Source organism: Trichomycterus rosablanca, chromosome 5 (assembly GCF_030014385.1).
Source record: "Trichomycterus rosablanca isolate fTriRos1 chromosome 5, fTriRos1.hap1, whole genome shotgun sequence".
NCBI lineage: Eukaryota > Metazoa > Chordata > Actinopteri > Siluriformes > Trichomycteridae > Trichomycterus > Trichomycterus rosablanca.
This window is the reverse complement of record NC_085992.1, coordinates 7,534,752-7,548,212: the sequence shown is the minus strand read 5'-3', so window position 1 is coordinate 7,548,212 and position 13,461 is coordinate 7,534,752. Positions and strand designations below refer to the sequence as shown.

The window sequence follows — 13,461 nt, the reverse complement described above, 5'->3', positions numbered from 1 at the left end:
GTCAGGTTCATAGAGGTTAGGTTCATTCACTTCACTAGACTCCTCCACTTTATTTTTAGAACATACTTAGTCTCCTATTTGCCTAGTATAACCAAATGCAGCCTGTCCTCAGCTGTACCCTGAGCTGCTGCAATACTCGTCTCTGTCCACAAGGGTGCAGTATGCTGCCTTCAAACAGAAACAGATTCTTATAGGGTTTTTTAATTTTTTCTGGCCAGTGACCCCATCATAAAGGCTAAACATGTTTTAAATGTCATAATAAATCAGTTATAAGTTCTTATTATTGCCATGGTTTTAAAAGGTTGTTCAACAAACTTGTGATCAGGTGGACATGTACAAAATTATAGCAATTACAGTAATAACAACAAAAAGTGTACATGGCATGATCTCCACATATATCTTCTTTTAATAATAATTATGTTAATAATAAAAATAATCGTTACTATTATTAATTTTATTATTATTATTATTTAATTATTTAATCAAAGTCCAGAACTGTACAAAACGGCCACATATTAACCAATAACCTCTTTCGCAGAAAATCGTACACACATAAAGTTACATACATGCCTAAATACATACACTGTATACATGTAATCCAGCGAGGTGAACCAAAACATACAAAAATCCTCCAGCAAGATGAACCACAACATTAAAAAATACCCCTACTGCAGTAGTCCCCAACCACCGGGTCATTTATTATCGGGCCGCACTGAAAGAATAAATAATTAGAGATCGCTACAAGAGCAATTACATTTCCAAAACTCTTCGGGTGTCATTGTCTTATCACCACTAGGTGGGAGCAGCGTCTCGTTGCAGCGAAAAAAGCTCAGGATTCACACTGATTTTCCATTCTATAGTTACTCTACGTATTTTAAATCCTCCTGCCCCGCCGGTCCGTGAAATTATATCTTATATGAAACTGGTCTGTGGTGAAAAAAAGGTTGGGGACCACTGCCCTACTGGATGAACCAAAACATTAGTTTATTTATACAAATTCATTAGTACGACGATACTTTAATTTTAAATTTAAATAGACTTCTAATAGTGGCACATATACCACCATGATGTTTGTGTTTCATAAAACAAAGTAAAAAACACTTGATATTTTTGTTGTAGGTTCAAATCCTGGTTCTCTTGTGCAGATACCTGAGCAAGGTTTTTAACCCTGTTGATTGCAGGGGTGCTGTACAATGGAATAAGCAAATAATAAATCTTATTACGTTGTACATGTGTATGGTATGTATGTATGTATGTTTGTATGTATGTATGTATGTATGTTTGTATGACAAATAAAGGCGTCCCATCTGTGCTTGATGAAATGCTTTATCCTGGTCAGAGTCGTGGTTGAGAGCCTATGAGTACCTCTATCTTGTTCCATTAGTTTTCCAGTGTCATGCAGTGAGACTTAGACGTCATAGCCAGACAAGGCTGAAAAACACTAAAAGAAATTGTATAATGCTTAAAAAAAAATTTTTCTCGAGTACTCTAGTACTTGAGGTTAATACTTTACTGCAGACCTGGATTCAGCTTTTCTCAACCCTCCAAAAGACACAAACTGTCTTTTAATAAACTGTTATTTCTCCTCTCTTGTTTTTAATATCTTTCATCTCTTTTTTCTGGTCTATTGCTGGTGCATGTGTGCCTGATTATGCGTAGTGTAATCAGTTTAAAATCTGTACCTCCATGAATTATTAATAACCTCGGCTTGTTTGTGAGTTTCACATTTACATGCGCTGATGGCGGAAACAGGCTAATAGAAAAGCGAGAAGACGGATGAACGACGTCGCCTGGATTGGGAGTCTTTAGTCGTCCGGTCCTGTGCTGCAGAGTTTGTAGTACTAATCAGTTTTTAGTGTAGTGCCAGGCAGTATTAAAGCCAGCTGGATTGGGACCTGCCAGATCTCAGTGAACCTCGGGCAGCTCAATACGATCTGAAAAACAATTAGCTCTGGCCTGGTCACCCCGTCATTACTGAGCACTTCTCCATTTTACTAATGACTAGTACACACCATGAAATTTGAAGCCTGATTTAATTGCTGTTCATTCGTTTTAGGGAGATGTCCGGCGCGTCCCTCGAGTTTGCGGATGATTGTGGCACGTGTCCATCATGGCTCCTCGTGTGTTTTGTAACTGCTTCTCCAGTCTGTTTTCAGTTACGGATATTTTCCGGCATGTTGGAGTCGGTGGCGTTCAGCCATGTTGTCTGTGCTCCACTACAAGTCAGGAAGACAGAAGGATCTAAAAAATGGGCCAAACAAACACTTTCAGCAGTCCAAACAGCATACTTGGTGCTATCCACGGATCAGCCATAACATTAAAACCACCTCCTTGTTTCTACACTAACTGTCCATTTTATCAGCTCCACTTACCATATAGAAGCACTTTGTAGTTCTACAATTACTGACTGTAGTTCATCTGTTTCTTTCATGCTGTTCTTCAGGGGTCAGGACCCCTACAGAGCAGGTATTATTTAGGTAATGGATCATTCTCAGCACTGCAGTGACACTGACATGGTGGTGGTGTGTTAGTGTGTGTTGTGCTGGTATGAGTGGATCAGACACAGCAATGCTGATGTAGTTTTTAATTTCCTCACTGTCACTGCTGGACTAAGAATAGTCCACCAACCAAAAATATCCAGCCAACAGTGCCCGTGGGCAGCGTCCTGTAACCACTGATGAAGGTCCAGAAGATGACCAACTCGAACAGCAGCAATAGATGTGCGATCGTCTCTGACTTTACATCGACAAGGTGGACCAATTGAGTGGATAGTGAGTGGACACTGTATTTAAAAACTCCAGCAGCGCTGCTGTGTCTGATCCACTCATACCAGCACAACACACACTAACACACCACCACCATGTCAGTGTCACTGCAGTGCTGAGAATCATCCACCACCTAAATAATACCTGCTCTGTGGTGGTCCTGTGGGGGTCCTGACCACTGAAGAACAGGGTGAAAGCAGGTTAAAAAAGTATGTAGAGAAACAGATGAACTACAGTCAGTAATTGTAGAACTACAAGGTGCTTCTATATGGTAAGTGGAGCTGATAAAATGGACAGTGAGTGTGACCATTCGTCTGCCTCGGAGCCCCATACACAGTAGGGTTCGCTGAACTGTTGTTTGTCTGGTCACCCCTGATTCATTTTGACAGTGAGCTGCTCCACTGTAGTTTGTCAGTCCGCCCTCGTACACCTTTGTAGCCGACGCTCACCTCTCACATCAATGGCACGTGGTTCTCCACAGTTTCCACGTCGCTTATTCGCAATAGTGCCATTTGTCCACTTACATTACACTTTCACCACACCAGCACACGAACAATTCACAAAGTACACAGTTTCAGAAGTACTGCCACTCTCTCAGAGATTTTTGCCATTGATTGATTTCTTCTCTTCCTTTGTCTCCTTATCTCTGTAAATCTTCATCGTTTGTTTTGTCTCTCTTGAGCATTTTTGTGATTTATTATGTCTACTTCTGGTTTTCTGTATATATTATCATCCCCGCTGCTGGGTGTAGGGTGATAGTGAAGTGAGAGGACTCGCTGTCTCTGAGGGTAAAATTGTTCTAGAAGTGAGAAGTGGATGGAATGGAAAAGACATGTTTTTTTGTGATAAATGCTTTCTTGTAGCCTGAGGGGTGACATTGACCAAATGAAGCAGGTGTTCCATTTTCCTTGAATGTAAAAATGAAGGTTGTGGTTGGTTTGTTCGGGAGAAAAATAGAATCCCGACTGTGGGTTGTTTTGCTAAAGATGGGTTGAAAATAGGACTTTTATGGCACTGGATCACGTGGAATATAGATGAAATGCTTTAGGAGGCCAGAATGACATACGACTGGCTGTGGAGATCACTTACACTTACTCTTCTACATTCACAGCCTCAGGACTGTGCCAGTTCTATTCAGCTAAATTTAACGACACTGAATAATTCACCTATGTTTCCTTTTAATTTCCTTCATAAGGTTGTCCCCCCTGCTCCCGGACCTGGGGATTTTCCAGGTACTGCAGACCGTCCTTAATGTCATAATGTTATCCTCCCTGTCCAGATGTTCGCTACAGCTTTCTTTGTGTCCCTTTTGCCTGAATATAAGACCGTCTCATCCAATATTACATGTCGCACGCCCCCTCCCAGCCATCCCAGTGTTCGTCCTGGTGTCTTTTAGTCTATCAATAAAGCGGTGAGGTTCCGTTCCATTTCAGTCCAGACTCAGTACACGGTTCGTATGTAGCGCAGTGCTTATCTGTAATTCATTGCCGTGTAGTTAGGCAGTCTTTGCTAGTGCAGAGTGACTGCAGCATTGACCCACGTCTCACTGCATCTGCAGCAAGCAGCTGTGCAAAGGCAGATAGAAAGAACAAAAGAGACAGTGTGCACGTCTGGTCTTTTTTAAGACACCAGAGACTGGCTGTGGTCCATGCGGTGGGCCAGAGAAGCAGTCAGAATTAGGACAGGGTTGGTTAGGCTCATCTTAGCCGTAAGCCCTAGCTTCTCCACTCAGTTGCTGATGGACTACACCGCTCGTCTGAAATAAAAGGAAGCGGCCAGACAGAAGGTGAAACTGGAATGACAGATGATTCACACTGCGGTGTTTTACTGAGACTAAAACTGAACCTTTTATGTTGGCCCTATGTTGGAGAAGAGAAGCTCCATGTGGCCAGCGAGAGTAACTGGATCTGTCTGTCTGGTCTGTGAAGGATTTATTGAAACTTCTTTTTTAGTGGTTTAGATTTTGTCTTGACTTGAATGATCTGTAGCTTTTAAATTGTATTGTTTGAATTGCATAGATAATAAAGGCTAACCCACTACTGCTAAAATCTGGTGATCCGGTGTTTGAATCTCAGCAGTGCTATCAGCCGGTCTGCATGGAATGGCTAATGTCCGAAGGAAGAAGGAGTGGCTGAAACAGCCTAGACATTGGGAGGTGCACTTGTCAGTGCGCTCTCAGTGCCGGTCCCAAGCCCGGATAGAAATAGGAGGGATCTGTCAGAAAGGGCATTTAGTTTCCATCTTTTAATTGATCACTTTAGGCTCTAGGCTCATTAATGCCCCCGGCTGAGAACCACTGCTCTAGATGACTATGCAATAGGTGTATAGAGCTGGTGGATGAGTAAACAGCAGGCATTTGGTAAATGATAGAGTAAATTGAGAAAAAAAGTAATTGGAAAAGATTTAAAGAAGATTTAAAAATCTTTAGGCCTTTATTAGGCTTTTATTTTTTTTAACTGTTAAACCTAGAATAGAGAAATACTGGAGCCATGAATCTCATGGCCTGCTGACGAGGTTCACTGGGTTCATTAAAGCTCCTATAAGATAAAAACAGGTTGTCAGGGTATTCTTAAAAAATGGAAAACAGTGGCAAGATTAGAAAGTGCCATCGAGATCACTGTATTAAAAATAAATGAAATTAATTAGCACACCGACTGGTTGGAGATAAGGGTGGTCAAAGGGGTCAGGAAGATGATGTCAAAAATAGTTTTATGAATATAATGGTATTCAAATTTAAAGATGAGATGCAAAAGAAAGGTGGGGTGATTACTGTGTAGAAATAAGTATTCACTGAATCTGTACTTTGCATATTCTTAGGATTGATGCCCAGTTATGATCATATCTGCTTTATTAAGCCTTTTTTCTTTTAAACTGAATTCAGTCTCAAGAGTTTTTATTTAACCCTCCTGTTAGGTTATGGGTCAAATTGACCCGTCTTAAGGTTTGAAAATATAAAAAAATATAAAATATAGTTAAAAGTATTTTTTTGGGATGAAACTTCTTCAGCTTGGCTTAATAAGTGAAATCAACATATAAAATAAAAATGGTTTATTTCACATATTTGCACATAGTCGCTGACAGATCCAGATATTTAACATGCTAGATATCTTTCTCTAGTCTGCGAGCGCTCGCAAGCAGCTCAGATCGAGTTGTTGAACAGTTCACACACAGCGATCAAGAGCCGAAAATCGGGCCAAAATTGTGTAGTGTAAACTAGGCATGAAGTGATTGGAGTCTTTAAGGCATGACATTACACTGCCTTGTATGGACATTTGCTTTTTGCACACATGAGCATTAAAGCTTAAAATCAGCACGCTAGTAAAGCTAGGAGCATTGACAACTGGCAGGGAATTTGTTTGAAAAAAAGATTTCTTCTCAGATAACTTGTAGAACTGCTCCAAGTAAACCACAAAACAGCTGAACAAACCCTCAGACTCAAACAGGTTAGAATATTCAAAAGGTCCAACTGCAAAAAGTCCTTGTAATATTGCATCATAATACTTGGCCTAGGTCTGGTGTTTTGAATAACAGTCCACAAGTGTGTGGTGGCTATGGGCTGACCTCTCAGGACCTGCTCATTTCCCTCTGTGACTAATGAAACACATTTAATGGTGAATGAGTTACGCCGTGGCTGCTGTTTAAAGGTGAGACACCATCTCCCAGCCCTTTATTGGATTAATTAACGTGGGTGGGTGGCAGCGGGAATGAACGCAGCGGGCTGAATAATAGTTTGGGAGGGGTGTAGAGATAAGAGACTAGCGGAGCCGTTCGCTCATTACCTCGTCTCCGCCCGAGTTTATGCAGCATCAGGCGTCTTATCTGCCTGTTCGCTCGACGTCCTCCTCTTTTGTTCAATGGGTGGAGAACAGCACTGAGATAGGCATTAATATTCTGTTTAATGGTGCAGCGCTGCTCATGAATTATGGTCACGCTTAAGAAATGAAGAACCTGCACAGCACTGTTTGCTATGCTAATAGATCCCAGTATGTGCATGGTCACAGTATGTGTGAGGCTGGTGAAACTGAGTCTGCCAACAGATCGAGAGGGTAACCGTGCCAGGGTCACCGGGAACTTCCTTCCTTCTCTCCGGTTGCCTGGTGGGCATAAAGGCAGATGCCAGACTTTTTTTTTTTTTTTTTTTTTTTTAACTAGTCACCCTCCGAATACTCAATAGATTCAGTATTTTGTTTTGAAGAGCATTATTAAAGCCAGACAGGAGGCCAAGGTATAAAATTCCCAAGAAGCCCTGTGATTTATGGCCCATCAACCCTAGCTCTCCTGCCAGCATCAACCTACCAGCTGATGTCCGCTTCTCAGTCTAGTGCTAGTATCGACCACTCACTGCTCTCCAGCAGACAGTGCTAAATTTACTTAAACACATCTGTGTTAAAACTGTCAGTTAGTGTACCTGTTTTATTACGATTTATTCAGACGTGTGTGAATGTAAAAGTAAGTCATCTGTCAGTTTGTGCATTTCTGACAAGCTATTAATATGATGAGAACTGTTTTCATTAACTGTGAAAGACTGATAGCAATACTCACTCAGACATGTTTGAATATGTCAATATTGACTTTATTAAGCCTCATTGGTTTTACTTTGTTTTACCCTGTTTCACTGTTTGCACGTGTTGTGTTGTACAGTCACATAATTATGCTTGTAGGGTTGGATGAACATCTGTGTATGCTGGTGGTGCTGGAGGGACACCTGTTTACTTTGGTGGTGTACAAACACTATGCTGGTGGTGTTAGATGAACATCTGTTTACACTTGTGTGGATACCTGTTACACTAGTGGTGTTGGATACCTGTTACACTAGTGGTGTTGGATACCTGTTACACTGGTGGTTGTTTACACATTGTTGGTGTTGGATACCTGTTACACTGGTGGTGTTGGATGGATACCTGTTACACTGGTGGTTGTTTACACATTGTTGGTGTTGGATACCTGTTTACACTGGTGGTGTTGGACACCTGTTTTCACTGGTGGTGTTGGATACTTGTTTACACTGGTGGTGTTGGAGGGACATCTGTTTTCACTGGTGGTGTTGGATACTTGTTTACACTGGTGGTGTTGGACACCTGTTTTCACTGGTGGTGTTGAAGGGACACCTGTTTTCACTGGTGATGTTGGATGGGCACCTGTTTACACTACTGGTGTTGGACGGGCACCTGTTCATGCTGCTGGTGTTGGACGGGCACCTGTTCACACTACTGGTGTTAGGCAGGTGCTTGTTTTTGCTGCTAAAACAAACACCTGTTTGTATTTGTGGTGTTGTTCACTCACCTGTTTATGCTGATGGTCTTTGACAGGGGCCTATTTACACTGATGGTGTCGGCTAAGTACCTGTTAGTGCTGCTGTTCTACAGACGCCTGTTAACATTTGTGATGTTGTACATTTGTCACCTTTTAGTGCTGCTGGTGTTTTACAGACACCAGTTTAAACCAGTAGTGTTGTACACATGTCTGTTTACATTGACATCAGCTGCTGCGAGCTCCTGATTCTGCTTTTTTGTCCACAGGATCAGCATCAAATCTTCGGGTATGGTAAAAATTCTGATTACAAGATCAAACATTTTAGTCACTAAAAGTCCTCCAACATACTCTGAAATACTATTTCATGCTGTTCTGGTTGCCAGGTACAGTGTTTTTAATGTGCCGTTCAGTATATTAAAATCTCATTAGTGAACCCATGCTGTAACATGATTAAAGACTGTTCTGGAATCTTTTGACCAAAATATTTGTGTAGGATGATCACAGAACATAAAACATTAAGAAATTGCTTTAGAAAAAAGCAAAAAGAGGCTTCAAAACTAGTGTTATTAATAATACATGATAAACTTTTTACTGTGCATCTGATTTAAATAAACTATAGCTGCGTCCGGAATCGCATCCTTCCATACTCAACAGTACGTGAAATGAGGACGCGAGAGCGGTTAGTAGGGCTGTCGCGCTAACCGCAATTTTGAAATATCGCGGTATAGACCAGCCAACCGCAGGGCATGCCAAGCAACCGCAACACCGCGGTGTTCACGTTTTTTCTTTCTTTCTTCTATTTTTTTTTGTTTATATTGTTGCAGGGTCCATCTTGTTTTATACGCTTACATTCGGGCGTAATAAATGTTAAATGAATTCATAATGAAAATGAGCTAGGAGCGTAATTTTCCCGCAACCTGTTCTCATGCGTTGCTGCTGAGTGTCAGGCTTTGTGTTTTAAAATGTAAACAATCGCAACAGGAATTATAGGCAAGTTTATTAATCAAATTGAGGTCACACTCAATAAATACTTGTAATTTAGACTATATTCAAACAGCCTTGGTGAACTAAAACACTTAATGACGGTTAATATGGCATTGCAGCCTGCAAATATTCTCTTTCTGGTCTTGCTGGAATGATTTAAATGTATTTTTTCGTTGAATAAAAATGTATTGAAACGAATAATAACTTGAAATGTAGTATATATTGTTATGTTAATTATACCTACTAAATAGATAGTTTGTCGCATTGTAAAGTCGCATGCAGGTACAGTACACGTGTATTAGTGTAACGAGCCCCATCAGAGAGAGTTTTAGTACCGAGGGGAACATCGCTACCCCACTTAGATCCTCTCTAAACCACATCAGGTGAACATGTTGGTTCTTCTAGCGCGCATAATAACGCAGGTTTAAACTCTTACAGACTTTATTATATTTCTTTTTTACCATATTTTGATTAGATGTGTATTTACAATATTTAGCCTGAACACTTTTTTTTTTTCGTTTCACACTGTATATCTAGCCTAGGAGCTAAATGTAAACCTTTTTTTAATAGAGAAAAGACGCGCATCCCTGCTCTGTTCTGTATTTAACATTAAACACGCATTTCATTGGTCTTAAAGCTGTCTCATCTTTGTCATTATAAAGCAATAATATACCCAATCATAGCCTAACAATAAAGCTTGTTTATATAGCTCTAAAATGCAGATTAATGAAGTAATTTTCAAAAACAAAAAAAAATTGCGATATTACCGCGTACCGCGATATTGAGACAGGTTGAATATCGCAAGGGGAAATTCTTTCACCGCGACAGCCCTAGCGGTTAGTATGTCCGAATACATAGTATACATAAAAAGGTACACGAGAAGTACCCGGATGACCTACTTCTTGTGCAGCCATGTTTGAGTATGCACGCGATGCACACTTGTGGTCCGGTAATGTATCCCATAATGCAACTGGAGCTGCGTAGGCGTTCGAAGCGGAATAAGAAACAAGAACGATGGCGGAAAACGGAGAGTCCTCTGTTTACAAGTGTAAGTAAGATAAATAAAAGACATTTTTTAAAGAAGAATAAATAACAAAGAGACGATAAATGTCTAAAATGTTGGCGAGTGGGGTTTGTAATGAGTCTGTAACTATGGTGATATTACGTCATCACGTCCCCACGCCATCACTTGACGTTGGTAAGATAACGGATGTAGTACGTAGCGGTGTTGTGTAGGGCTGTCGCGGTGAAAGAATTTCCCCTTGCGATATTCAACCTGTCTTAATATCGCGGTATGCGGTAATATCGCCATTTTTTTTTTTTTTGAAAATTACTTAATTAATCTGGATTTTAGAGCTATATAAACAAGCTTTATTGTTAGGCTATGATTGGGTATATTATTGCTTTATAATGACAAAGATGAGACGGCTTTAAGACCAATGAAATGCGTGTTTAATGTTAAATACAGAACAGAGCAGGGATGTGCGTCTTTTCTCTATTAAAAAAAGGTTTACATTTAGCTCCTAGGCTAGATATACAGTGTGAAACGAAAAAAAAAAGTGTTTAGGCTAAATATTGTAAATACACATCTAATCAAAATATGGTAAAAAAGAAATATAATAAAGTCTGTAAGAGTTTAAACCTGCGTTATTATGCGCGCTAGAAGAACCAACATGTTCACCTGATGTGGTTTAGAGAGAATCTGAGTGGGGTAGCGATGTTCCCCTCGGTACTAAAACTCTCTCTGATGGGGCTCGTTACACTAATACACGTGTACTGTACCTGCATGCGACTTTACAATGCGACAAACTATCTATTTAGTAGGTATAATTAACATAACAATATATACTACATTTCAAGTTATTATTCGTTTCAATACATTTTTATTCAACGAAAAAATACATTTAAATCATTCCAGCAAGACCAGAAAGAGAATATTTGCAGGCTGCAATGCCATATTAACCGTCATTAAGTGTTTTAGTTCACCAAGGCTGTTTGAATATAGTCTAAATTACAAGTATTTATTGAGTGTGACCTCAATTTGATTAATAAACTTGCCTATAATTCCTGTTGCGATTGTTTACATTTTAAAACACAAAGCCTGACACTCAGCAGCAACGCATGAGAACAGGTTGCGGGAAAATTACGCTCCTAGCTCATTTTCATTATGAATTCATTTAACATTTATTACGCCCGAATGTAAGCGTATAAAACAAGATGGACCCTGCAACAATATAAACAAAAAAAAATAGAAGAAAGAAAGAAAAAACGTGAACACCGCGGTGTTGCGGTTGCTTGGCATGCCCTGCGGTTGGCTGGTCTATACCGCGATATTTCAAAATTGCGGTTAGCGCGACAGCCCTAGTGTTGTGTGCATACTGCATACTTCTGTACTGAAAGTATGTACTTTTTTACTGGCCGAGTAGTGCATACTTCCTCCAATCTAGTACATACTCTGTATGTAAGTATGCGATTCCGGACGCAGCTAATGTTCTACTCAAATACAAGCGTTCACTAGTTTAACAGATTCTTAGTGAACCAAAGGTGTCATAATTAAAGTCCTCCCTAATTTACGGCTGTGAAAATTACATCACGGACCGTAAAATGTGGCGTGAAATTTAATATTTAATATTTAAGGTTTGTGTTTAGCGATTTAACCTTTTTCATTTCTGTTGCGTTCAAGTGTCTCATGTTTACTGGTTTATTTGGACTATGAGGGGTTCCTAGCAATCTCACGATAATTCAGGTGGCCAAGTGGGTAGCACTGTCGTCTCACAGCAAGAAGGTCCTGGGTTCGATCTCCAGGTGGGGCGGTCCGGGTCCTTTCTGTGTGGAGTTCGCATGTTCTCCCCGTGTCCGTGTGGGTTTTCTCCTGGTGCTCCGGTTTCCTCCCACAGTCCAAAGACATGCAAGTGAGGTGAACTGGAGACACTAAATTGTCCATGACTGTGTTTGATATAACCTTGTGAACTGATGAATCTTGTGTAATGAGTAACTACCGTTTCTGTCATGAATGTAACCAAAGTGTAAAACATGACGTTAAAATCCTAATAAACAAACAAACGGCAATTCAGTTAGCAATCACTTAGTCATAATGTCCAAGTGTAAAGCTTGATTCAGCTAACTGAGTTTGGAAAACTCTCAACCAATTCTCTGTGTGTGTGTGTGTGGGGGGTGGGGGGGTACACAGACAAGTATTTTTGTATTTGAAACAAAGCCTCACACCGTTGCTGAATGTTCTAGGTTTACATTCAACCATTAAGTTAGGCTGTGCTGTGTATTGTAGCTTCCATTTATTCTATCATTCAGTTTATTTAAGAGTAATTTAATGACTGACACTTCACAGGCGGACTTTGATAGATCGGTTCTATAAAATGTGTTCTTTTTGTTTGTGCAGGACCTCGATGGGCCTCCTGGAACCTCGGTGTGTTCATCTGCATCAGGTGTGCTGGAATTCACCGGAATCTAGGAGTGCACATATCACGTGTCAAATCGGTCAACCTGGACCAATGGACCCCCGAGCAAATTCAGGTACAGTCTCTTTACATCACGTATGAATATGCAAGAAGGTCCTGGGTTTGGTTCCCAGGTGGGGCGGTCCAGGTACTTTCTGTGATGAGTTTGCATGTTCTCTCCATGTCTGTGTGGGTCTTCTGGGAGCTCCGGTTTCCTCCCACAGTCCAAAGACATGCCTGTCAACCTGTCCAGTGAATTGTACCAATTGTGACCCTGAATCAGATGAAGCTTATTATTAATGTTTATCGTAATTATTATAATTATATGACTAGTAATCTGAAGGTTGCTACTTCAAGCCACACTATTGTCAAGTTGCCACTGTTGGGCCCCAATCAAGGCCCTTAATCCTCAATTGCTTAAATTGTATGCTGTTTATCAGCTCCACCTACCATATAGGAGCACTTTGTAGTTCTACAATTACTGACTAGTCCTTTTAACCTGTTTTCACCCTGTTCTTCAATAGTCACGACCCCCACAGAGCAGGTATTATTTAGGTGGTGGATGATCCTCAGCACTGCAGTGACACTGACATGGTGGTGGTGTGTTAGTGTGTGTTGTGCTGGTATGAGTGAATCAGACACAGCAGCGCTGCTGGAGTTTTTAAATACCGTGTCCACTCACTGTCCACTCTATTAGACACTCCTACCTAGTTGGTCCACCTTGTAGATGTAAAGTCAGAGACGATCGCTCATCTATTGTTTGAGTTGCTTTTTCAGATCTTCATCAGTGGTCACAGGACGCTGCTCACAGGGCGCTGTTGGCTGGATATTTTTGGTTGGTGGACTATTGTCAGTCCAGCAGTGACAGTGAGGTGTTTAAAAACTCCAGCAGCGCTGCTGTGTCTGATCCACTCATACCAGCACAACACACTCTAACACACCACCACCATGTCAGTGTCACTGCAGTGCTGAGAATGACCCACCACCTAAATAATACCTGCTCT

The 13,461-nt window shown here is 40.7% G+C and overlaps 1 protein-coding gene across 2 annotated transcripts in view; it reads left to right on the top strand.

Moving 5' to 3' along the window:
* smap1 (small ArfGAP 1) overlaps positions 1-13,461 on the top strand; it is a 153,868-nt gene that overhangs the window by 19,986 nt on the left and 120,421 nt on the right. For both annotated transcript variants that reach the window (XM_062995594.1, XM_062995593.1), the window contains exon 2: positions 12,400-12,533. In XM_062995594.1, coding sequence (XP_062851664.1) covers positions 12,400-12,533 — 134 coding nt within the window. The remainder of the gene's footprint in view (positions 1-12,399; positions 12,534-13,461) is intronic.